Source organism: Pollicipes pollicipes, unplaced genomic scaffold, assembly GCF_011947565.3.
Source record: "Pollicipes pollicipes isolate AB1234 unplaced genomic scaffold, Ppol_2.1 Scaffold_7261;HRSCAF=8764_pilon_pilon_pilon, whole genome shotgun sequence".
Taxonomy (NCBI): domain Eukaryota; kingdom Metazoa; phylum Arthropoda; class Thecostraca; order Pollicipedomorpha; family Pollicipedidae; genus Pollicipes; species Pollicipes pollicipes.
The window spans coordinates 27,357,834-27,375,298 of NW_023597054.1; the positions used below are offsets into that span (position 1 = coordinate 27,357,834).

The window sequence follows — 17,465 nt, forward strand, 5'->3', positions numbered from 1 at the left end:
TCCTGTGATTAATATACCCTATCTTGGTTGAAAAGGTCCATTTTGGTGTCCGAATAATGATATAAATACTTGGACTGAAAACGCCTTTGGTCTACTAGAGATGAGATCGATCCCGCTTAAGACAACAAAATGTATATACATATTATTACAATCTAAAAACAACTATACAATGTTTAAATATGTGTGCGTGTGCGTGTGCGTGTGCGTGTGCGTGTGGTGTGTGCGTGTGCGTGTGCGTGTGCGTGTGCGTGTGCGTGTGCGTGTGCGTGTGCGTGTGCGTGTGCGTGTGCGTGTGCGTGTGCGTGTGCGTGTGCGTGTGTGCGTGTGCGTGTGTTGACTGAAGACCGTGCGGTTGCCTGACGTTTCCTGAACAGTTGAATGACGTGCGTCAGGCTGCGTTTTATTCATACCCCGGTCATAAGACTTCATGTTCTTGAAAGGATGCACTGCGTACGTCGCGAACCCTTAACGGAACGTCAGCGACTACATCAGCGTGCAGAGGCCGTAGCTGCAGCCGCAAGTCGAGCCGGGCCTCGTCGCGTGTCAAACATGGGCAGTGTCTCCTTCATCACTCACCAATGATTGTGCTCATGTTCGTCTGGACCTTGTAAACCTTATCTTCGAAAATGGTCAGGCTGGAGAAGCAGCTGCTGTTGCAGGTCGTCTCATAGATGCAATCGTCGATGCCAACCTGCTGAATCTCGATCTTAAACACCTCCTCCAACTGAGAACACGAACAAGTTTATGCAATAGTGTGTGTGTGGGGGGGGGGGGGGGTTTCTTCAACATGTAATCACGAATACCATGGAAATGTTACAAATCCCGTGGAGCGACCAACGGTACGCCCATGCGGTTAAGTGATGGGAACGAACGCTGAATATCTCGCTAGATGCATTCACATGAACCATGCACACTGGCCACGTGACAGGCGAATACTTCGTTAAATGTATTCACATGAGCCATGCACGCTGGCCACGGAGCGCGGACAGCGTGCGGACAACAAGTGGACCGTCTTCCCACCTGCTTTTTGTGCTGGCTCACAACGCCGTCCATCTTCTCGCTCCGGTAGTAAGGAGAGCCGTGGGCGGCGTAGCGCACGTCCACACCGCCGGCGCCATTGTTCTGGACCCCGAACAGGTCGACATTCTCCGGCGGGGTGCCCAGCATAGCAGCTAGCTCCGAGATCATCCTCTGGTACATGGACGGCGTCTGCAGGCGACCAGCGTTGCCGGGTCAACTGGGGCCGCGGGCCGGGCAGACCGACCAGAAAACACCGATCGGGGTTGCCAAAATTAAATCGTTGGTTATTTTTGCCCTCATTTTTTATGCACACATGGCGCGCTTACAGCAACTTATATGGTCCAGAAGCTTAATTGGGAGATAACTGTGTCATAGATCTAACAAAATTCTAACAGAGACGATGTTCCTGAGCATACACGTGTCGAGATCCTAAAGGTGGATCCGTATCCCACAGGGCTCCCTGCCTAGGGGATCCTGGGACATTTTTGGGCGTTCCAGTTACACGTGTACCCTTGAGTACAAGCGTCATCCAAGCACTGTGCTCCTTCGCCGCCCCGCCGCCTCAGAGCGCGGCCGGATCCTGACCTTCTTCCCGGGGGGCGACACGAACTGTTCGGCGGTGAGACCGCCGATGCGGAGCGAGCCCGACTGGAGCACGGCCTGTCGCGGCAGCAGCCGCACCGTCACCGTCACATCCGCGTCCACCGTGCTACGGAACTTCTTGTCGTACACCTGCGGGCCGATGGCGGGAGGGGAGTGAGTGGCGCCTCGTGCGACCACAGACGGGCGCCGCGACCCCGCCTCGCGCCAGTAGCGGGCCCGATCCAGAGGAGCATCCCGTCATCAGACAGTGCCGGCGAGATCACGGGGAATAGAGGTCACTGTCGCGAGGGAGGTTCTCGGAAAACAGAGGCCTCTGTTGGGAGGGAGGCCGGTACGGGGGTAGGCCCTCAGAGAACAGAGGCCTCTGCCGGGAGCAAGAAAAGCACGGAGGGAGGCCCTCGGAGAACAGATGCTTCTGTCGGGAGGAAGGCCGGTACGGGGAGGCCCTCAGAGAACAGAGGCCTCTGCCGTGAGCAAGACAAATACGGAGGGAGGCCCTCGGAGAACAGAGGCCTCTGTCGGGAGGGAGGCCGGTACGGGGAGGCCCTCGGAGAACAGAGGCCTCTGTCGGGAGGGAGGCCGGCACGGGGAGGCCATCGGAGAACAGAGACCTCTGTCGGGAGGGAGGCCAGCGCAGAGGGAGACCCTCGGAAAAAGAGGCGTCTGTCGACAGGGACGCCGGCACGCCAGTGGGGGTGTGGGCGAGATGTTTGCTGCCCACTGGCTGGCGCTCGTCGTGCGGTACCTCGCTCGGGGAGAACTACAGCCACATCGATCCCGTCCGCGCCAGGAGTGGCGTCGAAATCGTGCGTCGACTTACCTGGAACTTGAGCGGGTAGGAGCCGTTCGGAGTGCCGTAGCGGATGGTGATGTCGCCCGTGTCCGCGTCTAGCTCGAAGTAACCGCTTGTCTGCGCGTTGGCCCAGGAGAAGGTTTTGTCGGGCAGGTCCCAATCGTCCGGGTCTTCCACGTACACGCGGCCCACCACCGTCTCCGGCATCTGGCCCTGCACGCCGACGTCGAGCACGTCACTGGCGCAGACTCCGTCGGTTCCATCTGCTGTATCGCGCACAAACCACTTCATTCTTGACCTTTTCAGCACTGGCTTTTTGCGTCGCAAGTAATGCCGCAATTTTCATCGTGATGCTGTTACCGTTGGATCATTGCCGAGCACAGGGCGCAGTATTTTCCATTAGAATATGGGTGTGCATCAGATAAAGTGGTGCCAGGCTCCACTATATTACTCACGTTCTCCCAGCCGCTCCTTAACCGTAAATACGACTTCGATCGCACAAAGAACGAAACATTCATCAAGCCACAGGCCACACACCTTTGCAGGACGAAAATTAGGCATCTGCCCACTCGGCGCCGCTCACCATTCCTGAAAGCCAATCCCCTCTAAGGTCAAGTCAGCTCCCCTGTGCGCTCCTCCCGGGCCCGGTGCCCCACCGCGAACCTCGAAGTTAAAGACGTCGATGACACTGGATCCCGGCTTCATGTCGTTGTCGTTCTCGTCGCCGACGATGATGGTAAAGAGGCTGGTGCCGGTTAGCGTTGCGGGCTCGGCCAGAGTGTTGTCGCTGATCACCACCGGCACGGTGTACGATTTCTGCTGCTCGCGGTCCAGCTTCACCAGTGGACGGATCTCGGCTCGGCTCCCGTTGCCTGGTGGCGCAGCACCGCTCTGAGCGCGCTCGTCTTAACACTCTTTTAACACTCTCGGCACATGGTATGACCACTCAGAGCTCTGAGTAACGTGACAGGGACTAGAACACTAGCAGAGCTTACCTGCCCCGAAGCAGCCTTTGATAGATCAGAACGGCCTGAAGGCACGGCAGTCGTCTCATCAGGCTCCAGCACAGCAGCACGGGCGGCGGTGTTCATCGTTCCGCAAGACTACCTACGGCGGTCCCGGCCACGAGGTTCAACTGTCAGCCGGACTCAGACGGAATGCGAAGCGCCGGTCTGACCGCCGTCGGTCTGAATGTCGCCCTCCAGCCCGAGCCACCAGCAAGCCACTGGTGACGGCACCGCAGCGCCGCAATGTCGCGTTCGCGTGGACGGGAACGGACCGCTGACCGCCGCCGAAGGCAACAGCTTCGTTCCTCGGTCGCCAAGAGCACGGCGCCGTCTTACCGGCGGTCCGGACACCGAACTTGTTTCGTATGTCGGCCGATGAACTCGGATCCAGCCAGAAGGTATACGGCGGTCCGTTCTTCTCGTGGTCGTCGTAGTCATCTGCCTCCACCGAAATAACAATGTCGTCCGGTGACTTGTTCTCCATGATGACGGGAATCGACGCGTCACTCTGTTGAGGGCGACAAAGGGAGCAGTTGTGCACGGCGGACAACACCTGGCATCACAGCTGAGGTCTCGCGACCGGTACAATGCCACAGTAATGCAACCAGAGTAATGAAATCGTCATGGCCACGGAACGGCTAATTTGACTCTGGAATGTTTCACCGAGGTGCCATCCGATGACTTAGGTTCTTACACCGCCCATAGCAAATATCGGTAGACGTAGCTCGTCTCACTTGTGTAGGACACACGGAATATGCTGGACAGCTGTTTACGAAGTGCTGCACCCGCTGAAGTCATATCAGTGTCCAGCGGAGACAGCCATAGCCGAGAATTCAACTCGGTTATCCGCGCGTCAGTCTGATGTTCCATTGGGCCCGCCCTCATGTTGTCTACGTGCTCGCTTCTCACGCCTGAAGTCCATTCATAGTGTCCCGAGATGTCTCTCGAATTTTTTACCATCGATTGTCCATTGGGACAACCGGTCCGACGGGGATGCTGGCGTGCGTCACAACGGGTGACTAAAATTCGGACGATGAGTTGCATGAAGATATAAAGACACTAGCAACATGGTCACACCTAGACGGAGTAGGTCCCTGTTCAGTGGTTCAGCGAGGTTTTGGTTTCGATCTTGGTCCTGGCAGTCTCTTGCACCGTCGCTGTGGATTACCGATGGTGCCTTTCCTAACCCGATGACCTGCCGGATCTGTCGCGGCTGGAAGTGTGGCCGGACAACGCTGACCAGATCGGTGATCTAGTTCCTGCAGATCCGGAGGCCTGGTCACATCCTGGACGCCACTGACCTGGATCAGGTACGGCGCGTTGTCGTTGATGTCGGTCAGCGTGAGCTTGAAGGGCACCGTGGATCCGATGCCGTCGCCCCCGTCGTCCCAGGCCTCCACAGAGAGCTCCCAGACCTCGCGGCCGCCCGTGCCCTCGTCCCGGTCCAGCGTCTGTCGGCGCAGGCGCAGACGTCAGCCGAGCTCGCCCCGCGCCGGCCAGCGGGCGGACGGCGAGGCAGTGATAGAGCTGTTGGGCTTGATAACACCGCACTCTGGTCTGGTGACAACGTAGATCGGTAAACTGGTTGGTGCACGGCGACGAGGATAGCCTCTTCTGTGTTCCAGATTCATGTACTTTCCTCGTCTCAGCGATGGCGTACATCTTCTTTGGCTGGCTCTGTTGCACTGGCATGCAGGGGTGTCAATTTTTGTAAATGATTGGGGGCCGGGCCAACAGCCCGACAATATCTCCTCCCCCTCCATTTTTTTTTCTCGACGGATCTAGTCCACTTCGTTTTGACAAAAGATAGTTAATATCTTAAATTAAGTATACCTAAAAATAGTATCTAATTTAAGCAGCGTAGTACTCATGCGGGGGCAGTTCTAAAGGGGCAGTTCTAGCGGAGGTTTATTTAAGTTATGGTTTTTGCGTAAATCGCGAGCGGCATACGCAAATTTTGGTCCGAATTTGGCGTCGCACCACGATTCTTTACTTCAACTAGGTCATAGAATCAACCATTGTAATCAACATCACCATAACCAATATTGCTCAACAATACTCAATTATATTCAATAACTCATAACAAACAATTCACATTGAACATTATCTGCATTGGATTGAGGCTACAAGCAACTGCATCAAAAAGATGCATAAATGCGCTCTGTACATAACAGGAAAGGCAAGCTTCTAACTGTGGTGTAGTAAATGCGAGTGCTTTTAATAGGATCATGACATGTAAGTTGTTCAGGGCACTGGCGAGGAATATTATTCGCATATATATGACAGTAGTATTAGCCTTATTCCTTGGAAAAACCAGGAGAATGGAGATATCGTTTGCTGATACAGTTTTTAGTTGCAGATATAGTTATATAACTATAGATATAGTTTTGTATATTATCGACTTCTGCTTTGTTTCGATAAAGGCGTTCTGCCGAAATATCAACCAAACTGTATATCCATTCCCCTGTTTTTTTTCCGACGAATAATGCTAATACTGCTCTCCTATCTATAGGATCATGACATGCTGACTTATTTCTAAATTGTTGCTGCGCGCCTAAGGTGAGCGTAAATTTCCGTTCAATGGATAAAAGCCACATCATTTAAACCAGTTTAGTTTTGTGAGGGCTAGTTATTCAGCGACATAACAAAGTTCCAGCCTACAAAAAGACATTTGACTTAAATGTGCAAGATTATTTACAATCAAATGGCAGCATTCTCTGTCGCATACGGAGCACTTTAATTCGTGTGTTTTTAATACAGTGTCGAAAGTTGAAAAAGTAGCCTTCGCCCCTCTTTCTTCATTCTTGCATTATCTTATATCCCCGCGACGCTCAATTTAACAGGGCAACATGCACCAGCCACGAGAGGGCTTAAGTGCCCACCTGGTGAGTTTTGTACGAGCGACGAGTACATACCAAGTATGGTTACCGGACAAGAGTCGTATGGGAAAAAGTCGAACGGGGAAAGCGAACTGCAAAGTAGTCGAATGGAATACTCGTGAACGGCAATAAAGTCGAACCGGAAGAAATCGAAGCATTAAACATCATAGGGGATGCAAGTCGATTGGAAAAAGCCAAACGAAAAAGTCCAAAAACAAAATGCCGGAAGAGATGCAAGTCGACAGAGATAAAAGCGGAATCGGGAAAAACGGGGCAAATATTCGAAATGAATAGCAGTCGACAGGGACAAAATTTGAATTGGAAACAGTCAAAGGACAAAAAGTCGAAGGACACAGGGTGAAAAGTCGAATAGGAAAATAATTAAAAGGACGAGTAATATAGATGAGTAAAAGTGAATTGTGATAAATATGAACAAGCTCGTAGTGAAAGGGATCTAAGGCAAAAGAGTTGCCAGCATTTGCTGCGTGGTATGGAAGGGGCTGACGCTGATGGCGACACCGTATCTGTATAAACCGCGGAATACTACAACAGTAACAAAACGCAGCCAAAAAAGAACACATAGACCACAACATTCCAGTTGAAACTCAAGCTATCTCTTATATGGCACCGAAAAGCGTAAGGATGTCAGAAATACTACCATTGTTCCAATTAATGGCATCATGCATTTATCGGAGTTTGATTATTTTTTATTGCTTTCTAGGTCACTGGTGATATTATTTGACAAAGGAAGTCAAGGAGCAGTTTATAGACATTGCGTTTCTCCGAGCCAGTGGGCTTCAATGCGTACAATGCTCAAGGGCCTATATTAAAAAATGTACCATGCACAAAGCTCCATATTGCCGTGTAAACACACCAAACGTCGTGGCGGAAGGCCATCTTCGATAGAGGGCTGAAGTTACACTGATTACATTCGTGACGTGGCGAAACGCGTGGTGACAGTTTCGCCTTCCAGAATAGGTGTTCGCATTTAGCTCGTGAAAGGGGGTCATTTGACCTTTGGCTTGACAGTGTCAGCCAGGGCAGCCGGCAGTCATGTAGTCGTGTGGCACGGTACAAGTCCTCTCGTACTATTTGGGTAAAATACCAAGGCAAAGTGGGCCCGTTGAACGTGCATTACAATAATGAGATGGTGAGTTCGGAGTGCTGGCAATAATGCATGCTCAGCACGGAATTTGATAAAAAAACCGGTCTCAGCGACACTTTCGCTTTCCGTATTGTTTATCAGTTTGTAGCTGAAGTGGGCCTATAATCTGGACTAACGATGCCACGCCACAAAAGCTATGTCACCCCATTTTGGTTTCTCATCAGCCCTAGCAATAAAGCACTTAAGCTTTCAGCTTCAAGTGAAACAATGTTAGGTTCGCAACCCGCCATAGGTAGAGGACCAAATGTCGCTTGGCATCAAAGAGGCCACGAGACGGGTGAATTAGCAGCGCTAATATCATGTTTGAGTGGCGGGGAGAAAAAGCATCTGGGCTTACGTTGAACAGATTAAACAAAAACCGTCAAATGTAAAATGGTTCATTGTCAATGTTTTAAGTTACCTACCAACTTGATAAAATAATTTTGAGGTTGAGGGTCAAGTTAGCCCGATGCACCCTCCATGGTGACGTCACTACGAGAGGGGGTCAAAGGAGGTAGTCGTTGTGTGATGGCCAACGTCTCCCTACGCTTTTACAATATTTCAGGAAAACATATTGGGGTGCCTAAGCCAACATGAAGGGCCAACTCAACATTAGGGGGGCCAGAGCACTCACAAAAGAATACAAATCGGCACCCGTGCTGACATAGTACGAAGAACGCGAGCGAAGCAATTGCAGCCTGAGGCCGCTGTGCATCCAAACGAAATATACAAAAAACAATAGTGCCTCCTGAAGGATTTCACTCATATACAGCCTAACGGGTGGAGTATCCGAGACCGTACGGAGTTCGAGGCCAAATCGTGTTCTGCGACACGCGGGCGGAGACTGAGGGTGTGTTCGGTGGCGCTGCGTGCTGCAGGGGATCACAGCCACGCTCAGCCAGTGGGCGGCCGCCAGCGCACGGGTCACCGGCGAGGCGGGGTGCGCTTTGCCAGACCGGGGGAGTCCAGAGTGGACGGAGGGACCAGTGGCCAGTTTCATTACGGGAGAATGCTGTACGAATGTACGTATGGGTTAACTTACAAGTTTTGTTTCGAATCCGGTTGCGTAAAGTAGGGAGTATGCACTCCCACGCTCGTAAAATTACACTATTTACGATGGCATCTGAAAGAGTTACTCCGCACTTTACCAAGCATCCATCGGTTTTCATGAACGCACCTGACTTAATCATGGAGTAGACATTCACTTCAAAACTGAAGTAAGGTGAAGAGATGCTCTGGCCCGTAGTAAAATCGGCAGTAGTGATCATGGAGGAGCCGTGCGCATGGACTTGCAGGAGCGGAGGAACAAGCCATTTGGACCGAGAATTTACCTGCAGTGAGAAATTGTTGAGCTATGCAGGGATGTGAAGGTATCAACGGTGGATGTGCCAGTATGTCAGAGAAAATCAATACAACTGCAGCTCGCATTGTAACTTTGTAGGCATCGCAAGCATACGCCAAGAACTGTGAAGGATAAAGGTGGCACCCGTCGTGAAAACCACGTTCTTTCTCTCATGTCGTGGATTTCACGAGTTGATGTTTTTTTTCTTGCTATGACACGGACAGACACGATATAAGTTCACAAAATGTACTACATAAGGTAGGGATGCAGTCAGCTATTTCAGACAGTTCTGGTCGCTTAGACCATCACATATTGCCATCACATGTGGTACAGAGAAGCTTAGGATACGAACACACGAACCAAACAGCTTTGTTTACTTCTGTGAGAGGCGGAACAATATGGAGAATTATAAGATGCCTGCATTTCAGCGAATTATAAAAGTGATCGCATAAATTCTGTTAATGAATCGTCATACACATCACAAATTTATTACTGAGCTGATCCACAAATAAATACACTTTTTATGTCACCTTAGCAATATTTCTGGATTAATTATAGGCATCTTACCTCTCGAGTCCAAAGCGAGAGCATCGGTGCGATGGGAGCGACTACTTGTTTTGACGATTTTATTTGCATATTTTATTGACTATTTATTTATCATTATTTTATATTTTATTAACTATTTATCACGAACACTATTTATTGACGATATATTTTACGATAACTTCGGGGGAGAGCTGTCAGGTTTATGATACCGGCGTAGGAAGTGTGGGTTAGGTAGTACACTGAACGGCTTCCTTTTGCCCACTTCTCTTCATGAAACTGGTTACAGGTGGTGTGAGTTAGCGTGCTGAGTAGCGCTGTGTTTTCTTAGCTATTCGTTGCTCTAAAGTATCATGCGCTACGATTACCGTTTAGCTGAGGCGTGAGCGGACGTGAAGTTGGGCGAGGAAACACCATAACATAAAATTGTACAACTTTTTCGAAGCTCGTGCTATACGCATGGTGTTGATGTAACCACGAATAGCATAGAAAAACAAAACTCTTGACAGAATGTCGGTAATAACAGCGGTACAAATAACCAATTCTTAGCTTTCATCAGATTTTCTAAACGTCATGACACATCGGTCAGTTCAACGACGGTGGCTCAGTGCCAGTTACCTTCAGAACCACCACTTCTCCGCTGGGGTTTATGCTGAAGACGTTGTCCTGAGGACGGTCTGGGTACACTCCTGGGCCCGACAGCGTGTAAATGATGGAGGGTTCGCCGACCGGATCAGGGTCAACGGCCCTGACCTGGGGATCACAACCGCTTGTGAGCTGCGACAATGGAAATTACACACCGCCTGAAACCTGCTTTAAACCCATTTGGTCCCTACATTATTCCTTTTAGCAGTGCGCTACGGATTTTGTCATACTTGATCGTGAATTGAGACCCAGACGTTCACCGACTTCCTTTCGCCCCCTAATGACTGGCTTAACATACTATGCAGTGCTGCGAATTGAATTATAATGTGCCACCGAGAAACTACGATGGAACACCCACAGCGAAGCTACACTTAAGATGCCGGCCAAAAAGTGGGACCAAAAGGCATGGCTATGTTAAGAGCTGAATGAATGGTTCATTGCTCATACCTATGCGTGAGACTAAATGTCGCACGCAAGATACTCTGTAAGGCCAGTAATGCCGCACATGTAATTACATATACAGTTAACACGCTGAGCGTTATCCAAGCGACAAACACAAGCACCGCACTTCTTTGAAGTGTCACGAACTCTTAAATCGCGAGTCTGACGATACTATTTGTTTTTGACGTGAACGAAGCTGACTTTGAGGATTGGCGTCGATGAAAGGTAGCCTTCGCGCAGTTTCTGCTCGTAGGTTTGCTTGTCAAACACGGGAGGCATGTCATTCTGGTTGATGACCTCGATATCAACCTCGTGGGTGTCTTCGTACTTCCCGTCAGACGCAGTTACGGTTATGACGTACTGGGGAAGAGCAACAGGTCAGCTCAAGCTGTAGTACAGTCATTTTACGTTACAGCCAGGTCAAACCGTTACAGCCGTTACAGTCAAGCCGTTGCGGCGAGCGGCAAATCACGTTAACCATTCAAAGACATCTTATACTGTTAAGGGGAGACAGGTTATATTGAACAGCCAGGGTCGCGATGTGCTGAGGCGTGAAACAGATCGCGTTAGACGGTTACAGTCACGACGTTCTATGGTGGGGCAAAAGCCACATTGGACCACGGACGGTATCATTGTTCGAACCATCATTTTCGCCTGGCATGTTACCGTCTCACTGTTCTCGTCTGGCGTACCAAGGCTGTACAACGTTCCAGTTATGTTGCAACACAAAGGTGATATGCTTTAGAATATAATTCTGAGAGCTGCTCTCTTAGGAATATCCATGACGATTGGAGATGAATATGTATGGTGTTGCAAATACAGATATTCATTAATGACGCACAATGACGCTCGCTGCATGATGGCTTTAGCTCTCCCGTTGAATAAAACATTGTTCTTTTTCCCACATCGAATTGGGAAAACATTTCACTATTTCAAAATCCATATTTCACAATGTGATATAACCTCTCAGTGGTCTAGCTTTAAAATGAAACACGCCAAATGCGCACAGAAATGTTTTGTGAAATCGAGAAGATGAGCATAACCGACATGTGGCGGAAATACCCTTACCTTGCGGATGGCCTCGAAGTCGATTTGGTTTTTGACTGTTACCACACCCGTATCGGGCTGAATGTCGAACGCAGCACCAAAGTTGCCGTCGGTGATCTGGTAGTTGATCTTCGAGTCTGTGTTATGGGCATAACCAGGGAACAAAAATCACTTGGTGGCGCATCATCACTTGGCGAGTATTACTTTTGAGTACATGTTTTCGTGAGTGGCTTGTGCTTCCATCGAAACACTGATCAGACGTCTGATAACGGGTGAGGCCACATGTTGAGTGGGTCTTTTGCAATCGGTAACAACATTTTCAAAGTGAGTAGCCCGGCTGTCATGTCATTAAAAAACTGATCATTCTACAGTCACTGAAGGCACGATCGCACGCAGTTCTTGACAACAGGAATATCAATTATGTAATGTAAAAGCGTATAATGTGTATGATGCAGTTGGAAATAGAAGTGTAATGCATATATAAAAAACGAAGAATTGAATTCATAATTGTTGAATTAAGTAGGTTTTCCGCAGCATTGAATTGCGCCAGGATCTGACGTATCACATTCGATTAAAGGAAATGTTCCACATTTGAGTCTGCCGCTGAGGCTGCATGGCGTCACGTGCCTCTCACCCTGGCAGACAGGGCGGACTCCGCGAGGAATCGAACCCCGTATCTCTGGTACTCCGTCATCACTCCGACCAGTGCCCTGCATTACGCAGTACAAAACGTGATTCGTGTTCGGATCGATCCGCGCTCTTGTTTTCTTCCTGGCTTAAGCCGACTTTTTGCGAAACCCAGCCTGTCCGGGGCGAGCAGCATGTGCCAGTCACTAGTGGGCCAAAAGGGCCACCTGATGGGGTTCCCGTCCGACCGCCAAGCGCACACCCCTTGGAGGGCTGCCTGTGCGGGCTTAGTCCCGACAGTTGTGCCCCCAGCCACATGAAGTCCTGCGTACCATTATTCATCTTCTTTATTTCATAGCCCTGGAATGATCGGCACTGGTCGAAAGGGCTCTAATGAAAATAATATTATAAATGACCGTGTAAAATAGCAGATCGTTTGACATAAAAAGCTATATTTTCCTTGTAAAGTCACTGACCTATGGTAGGTCAAGGTCAGGCCACGGATTTAAAGAGGACAATTTCCACGGCAACGTTCAATCCCTCAATCTTTCAAATCAATCTTGTGCAACAACAGAGTGTTAGACGAAGCCATACACCTCTGAGATAGTTTCTTAGGCATCACAGCAGTGGAATGAAGAAACCCCATTGACCTAGCGTCAGGTATGAATTTTGGGCCTAGGTCGAAGCCAACTTGTTTTATGGGGTCAGGTACGACCTTACCTAGGGTCCCTAGGGTCAGGTATGAATTTGGGGCCTGGGTCGAAGCCAACTTGTTTTATGGGGTCAGGTATGACCTTACCTAGGGTCCCTAGGGTCAGGGTCAGGTAAAAATTTTGGGCCTAGGTCGAAGCCAACTTGTTTTATCACTCTGGAGTGTATTAGAGTTTTATCACTCTTTATCACTCTTGTTTTATGACTCTGTGTGGGATAGTTTTTGGTACTCACTTCGACTTCATTGATAACAGAAGCCGCATTATGCATCTTCAACAGAGTTTTGAAAGGTACGGATAGGTCACTGACCTAATATGACCCAGGCTGAAATTTGGTTTTGAGGAACATACTGCATAGCGTAATTTTTGACGCTTATTTGAATCCGAAACTTAAAGCAGTACTATTTTATTTTAGCACCACAACCTCCAAAAGTTCAAACAAGGTATCTGATCACAAATGAGCACCAGTGATATTTTATTTAGAACAGGTACCTATGTTCTGGGTCACACTGGACACCAATCTGGAGTTTGGCCTTGTTTGAACTGGTGTGACCCGAAGGTCATGACATAGGAACCCCATATTTCTACGCAAGTGAATTCACGCACAGGCCAAAAGATCCTGTGAGTTTAGTGTTCCCAGCTCTCTCCGTTTCTGAGATAATAGGGGTCAACGTAACTCCCCCACCCGAGCAAATATATTCAACTGGCCACCCGGGCCCGTACTAAGCAGTGTTCCACTTTTGTATCAGGTTTTGATCTGAACTGGTTATTTTGAAGACTATCCGGTGCAGATCACAACCCTATCTTTCTTAAGGCATTAATCCCGCTAGTTTCTGAGCTCTACGCCTGCGAAGATTTGTAGACTATTTCGGGAGATTATTTCAAGGTTATCCAGGCGTCCATGGCGCCACAATGACGCCTCTCAAATCTTCCCATTTTATTAGCCTTGCGGCCATCAAGTCCAAGAAAGACATATTTGTCGAGTCGTTCAAATATGGCGTTCATGAGCACGATTTCCAGATGCAAGGGCCGTCAATCGGCTATTTATCAATGCTTTGCAAGGTACAATAACGTAATCAAACCATGATCCATTGAGGAGCATACTTATTAAGCAGATAATTTTGCTGCCTCTAGCAGTCTGTTCAACTTAAAAAAGCATGCCGATAGATATAAGTGAGTTTGCTTCATCATGCCTGATGCTTGTTTCAATATCTTCGAATGTGAATATTCCTTGTAATGTTGCGAATCGTACCGACGTGCACAAGACACGAATGATGCGATACTTACTATTGCTCATATTTTTATCAATATCACTTTTCATCAGTCAGTCATATTTCCTTCACACAAAACACGGCATGACCGTTGAGGTAGTGGTATTTCCCAGACGTGTCTATGATGTCATACATGCCTGTGTGACCTTGAAATGGTCTGCATGAAATAGCCTACACAAGTTCGCGGGCACCAAGTTTAGAAACAAGAGTGTTTTGAATCTTTAAAGGGCATGGCTATGAACTGCAAGTGAATGATGTTCAAAATGGCTACCTCAGCTCAGCACCTCATAACTGTGGACACTCCCTTTAACCCTCACCCTGATTCGCCGTTTTTCATAACACGGACTGATAGGGGAGTCGATCGGCACCCTTCCCTCCCCCAAGGCGTTTTCATATTAATAGAGATAGAGCTTAACAAAAAATATCACTGGATTGGTCTTAGCGTGATCCGGCGATTGGCACCGGTTTTTATGTTTTTGAGGCCGAAAATTGTCCCCACTACGTCAGGTGAATGATGAAATTTTCTAGAAAATTGCACGTTTTCAGATCTACAGCATTATACCTACGAGACTACGCCTTGTGACGACACAAGATCTAAGCGGTCGTGTTCCTTGCTCAATTCTAAGTATGATAGTGTATATTTGTACGTGGTTTGAGCATAAAATTATGATATATAGTTCCGTTAATGTAACAATGTCGGCCCGCCGCGCGCGTTCCGTGGCGCGGTCGATCGCCACCCACCGCCCGCGCCGGCCATAAACCGCCGTGGTGTTCCTAAAAAGAAACCGCCGCTGCTCCGAGACCAGAAAAATTGGGAATGCGTTTTTTGTGTCAAAACACGCGCAATGGATAGCTCATAGGCTACTGAAAGTTGAGCGTGTTTGCACGCCATGTCGGAGCGGTATCCTCTACAGGCCTTAGGGCAAGGGTCGCATCGACACTCTCCCCTGACAGGGCCAGGGTTGACGTTATACACATGACAATTTTGTGGACCATCCAGGAAAAACGCAAACAGACAAAAAGCAAAAGAAGAGCGGCGAAGATGGATCGTAAGCCGCCGTGGATGGCACGGATCCGAAAGGGGCTTAGATCTTTGCAACCAGGTGTCGCGGTGCCTTGATACGAGCTAGTGTCAAAGGAGAAGATAACAAAGGTACTGGCAAAGGCGTGGTGCAATCTGTGCGGACCAGGGATTTTCCCAGTGTGGAACTTTGTTTAAGATTGATGTCACACATCGGCAGCCAGAACAGATGTACATTTGCAATCAGCTGCGCTGTTAAGTGCGATGTGCCGGCGACTGCTCACTAGGGCTCTCAGCACTGTCTGGCACATAAGTGCGTCAGAAATCGACCAGAAAGCGGACAATTCCGGCGATGCGTAAGGGAATTTGTTGATGGCTATAGGCTCTACCCGTTCAGCGGTCCATCGTTTGTGGTTAATGGGGCATAGTTATCACTCAGCTTGCGAATCTTACCGTCGTCCTCGTCTTTAGCTGATATGTCGAAGACCTTGGAGCCGATATCGGAGTTCTCTATCACGGAGGCCTTGTAGACGCCAGAGGGATCAAACGACGGAGGGTTGTCGTTCTCGTCGCCGATCTCCACTGTGACGCGATGCTTGGCTGTAGAAATGACCGGAATTAGTGATCCCTCCGTTTGCTACGGGTAATCAGCGATGTTGCTAAGCCCCGGCACGATGGTCTGGGAGGGTGGGACCCTTGGCTTCTTCTCCGCGTGTTTGTTACGTCGTAACCGATACGCCAAGCACAATGCAGCACGGTGGGTGGTGACAAGAGTGCAGTTGTAGTCAAATGAACAGGCATACTTCGCAGGACTGGAGAGCCTAGTGATTCAGGGAATGCCAGACCTCTCGGGTTCATAACGACTTCGGGTTCTCTCTCTAAGACATATCTTGTTTAATGGAGTTAGATGACGTCATAGCGGAACAAAACTTTCTTGATCTGCTCGATCCAACCACTACGACGTTTGTGCTTATGCACGCGTAATGCGTGTACGCATTTAGCCCTAAAATTCCTCCAAAAATGAGAAAGCTGGTGCCCTGATGCCCGGCCGAAAAGTATACAGCCTGGAAGAGAACACCTCTGGGTGGCACCTGCGTCGTACCGCCAAACCCCGCCTCCACGCCCAGCGGCGGTATCGCGTGTCCGCCCGGGGCCGCATCTCCACGTGGCGTCGCGCCTACCCTGGTTAGGCTGGCCGTTCTTCTGGATGTCGGACGGGCTGCCGTCCTCCGCGAGCACGGTGATGGTGTAGAAGGGAGACGGCCGCGACTCGTCCTCCCGGTCGAACCTGACGCGGGTCGACACCCGGCCCGTACCCGACTCTATGCTGAATAGCTGGTACTCGGGCGATTTTCGGTCCAGGCTATAACTCACCTGCGCGACAGACGGGTGCTCAATGATCGCACGGGAGGCCGAAGGCCCAACACCCGAGGATAGAGAGGACAAATCAGTTTTACTGCTTATTTCAGCATCTCACGATAAAGCTCATTTGCAATCATATTTTTAGGTAAAGAAAGAACCTGAGGTGAGGAGGTGAGCAATGGAATGACAGGGAGGAAAGAGTAAAACCAAATAGAAAATGAAGAGGGAGACAGACAGACAGACAGACAGCCAGACAGACAGACAGCGAAAGTGTCTGTCTGTACCTCTTTCTCTGTGCAGTGTGAAAGAGGTACAGCGTGAGAATGGGAAGACATTTCTCCTTACTCTGTCTTTTTAGTTCGTAATTAATGTGCTGCATCTCGGTGACTAGCATAATCTCGGTGGTCGACATTGCCTTCCCACAGACTGACCTGGTTGTTGGGTGAAGTGCTGTCACCGTCCACAGCCGTCGCCACCTCCACAAAGGTACCCGGTGGTGAGTTCTCGGGGACCATCGCTCGGTCAGTGCCGTAAAATATAGGAATTTCGTCGTTCTTGTCTCGTAGCCTAATCTCGAACGTGACCTCTGCTCTGGTTCGCTGGTCCGTCTGACAAGTACAGGGGTTCAGTCACAAGAAACGCAGCGGCTCTCACCTACTACTACGCCTGTGCGTCGTTCACAGGGACCGAGTATGGCAGGCTGTACTACACACTTATTTGGAAGTTTGCCGCATAGGCTGGTTATCTAGTTTGCCAACAGTCGCAGGTGATGTCCAGAAAGCACCCTGCTTACCGTGGCCTCGACAGTGATATTGTACGCCTTGATCTGCTCGTAGTCCAGTTGCCGACTTCCGCCGTATCGAACTATAGCGCCACCTTCGCCGTCCTCGTCCACTACAAACGTGCGGAACTTGTTGGTATGCTCCTGGGAGCCGCTCACGACGTCGTAGTAGACGTTGGGACTGCCCGGCAGCTTAGACCTGCCACAGACAAAGCGTGACGTATCATCA

At 49.6% G+C, this 17,465-nt stretch overlaps 1 protein-coding gene across 1 annotated transcript in view; it reads right to left on the bottom strand.

Moving 5' to 3' along the window:
- Nucleotides 1-17,465, bottom strand: part of LOC119111257 (DE-cadherin) — a 51,363-nt gene that overhangs the window by 4,665 nt on the left and 29,233 nt on the right. The window contains exons 11-24 of the mRNA XM_037235079.1: nt 17,249-17,435; nt 16,887-17,063; nt 16,275-16,467; nt 15,547-15,693; nt 11,486-11,601; nt 10,619-10,777; nt 9,950-10,084; nt 4,725-4,874; nt 3,760-3,931; nt 3,080-3,288; nt 2,444-2,629; nt 1,606-1,752; nt 1,021-1,209; nt 577-724 (exon numbers count right to left, since the gene is read on the bottom strand). Of these exons, the coding sequence (XP_037090974.1) occupies nt 577-724; nt 1,021-1,209; nt 1,606-1,752; nt 2,444-2,629; nt 3,080-3,288; nt 3,760-3,931; nt 4,725-4,874; nt 9,950-10,084; nt 10,619-10,777; nt 11,486-11,601; nt 15,547-15,693; nt 16,275-16,467; nt 16,887-17,063; nt 17,249-17,435 (2,315 nt within the window). The remainder of the gene's footprint in view (nt 1-576; nt 725-1,020; nt 1,210-1,605; nt 1,753-2,443; nt 2,630-3,079; nt 3,289-3,759; nt 3,932-4,724; nt 4,875-9,949; nt 10,085-10,618; nt 10,778-11,485; nt 11,602-15,546; nt 15,694-16,274; nt 16,468-16,886; nt 17,064-17,248; nt 17,436-17,465) is intronic.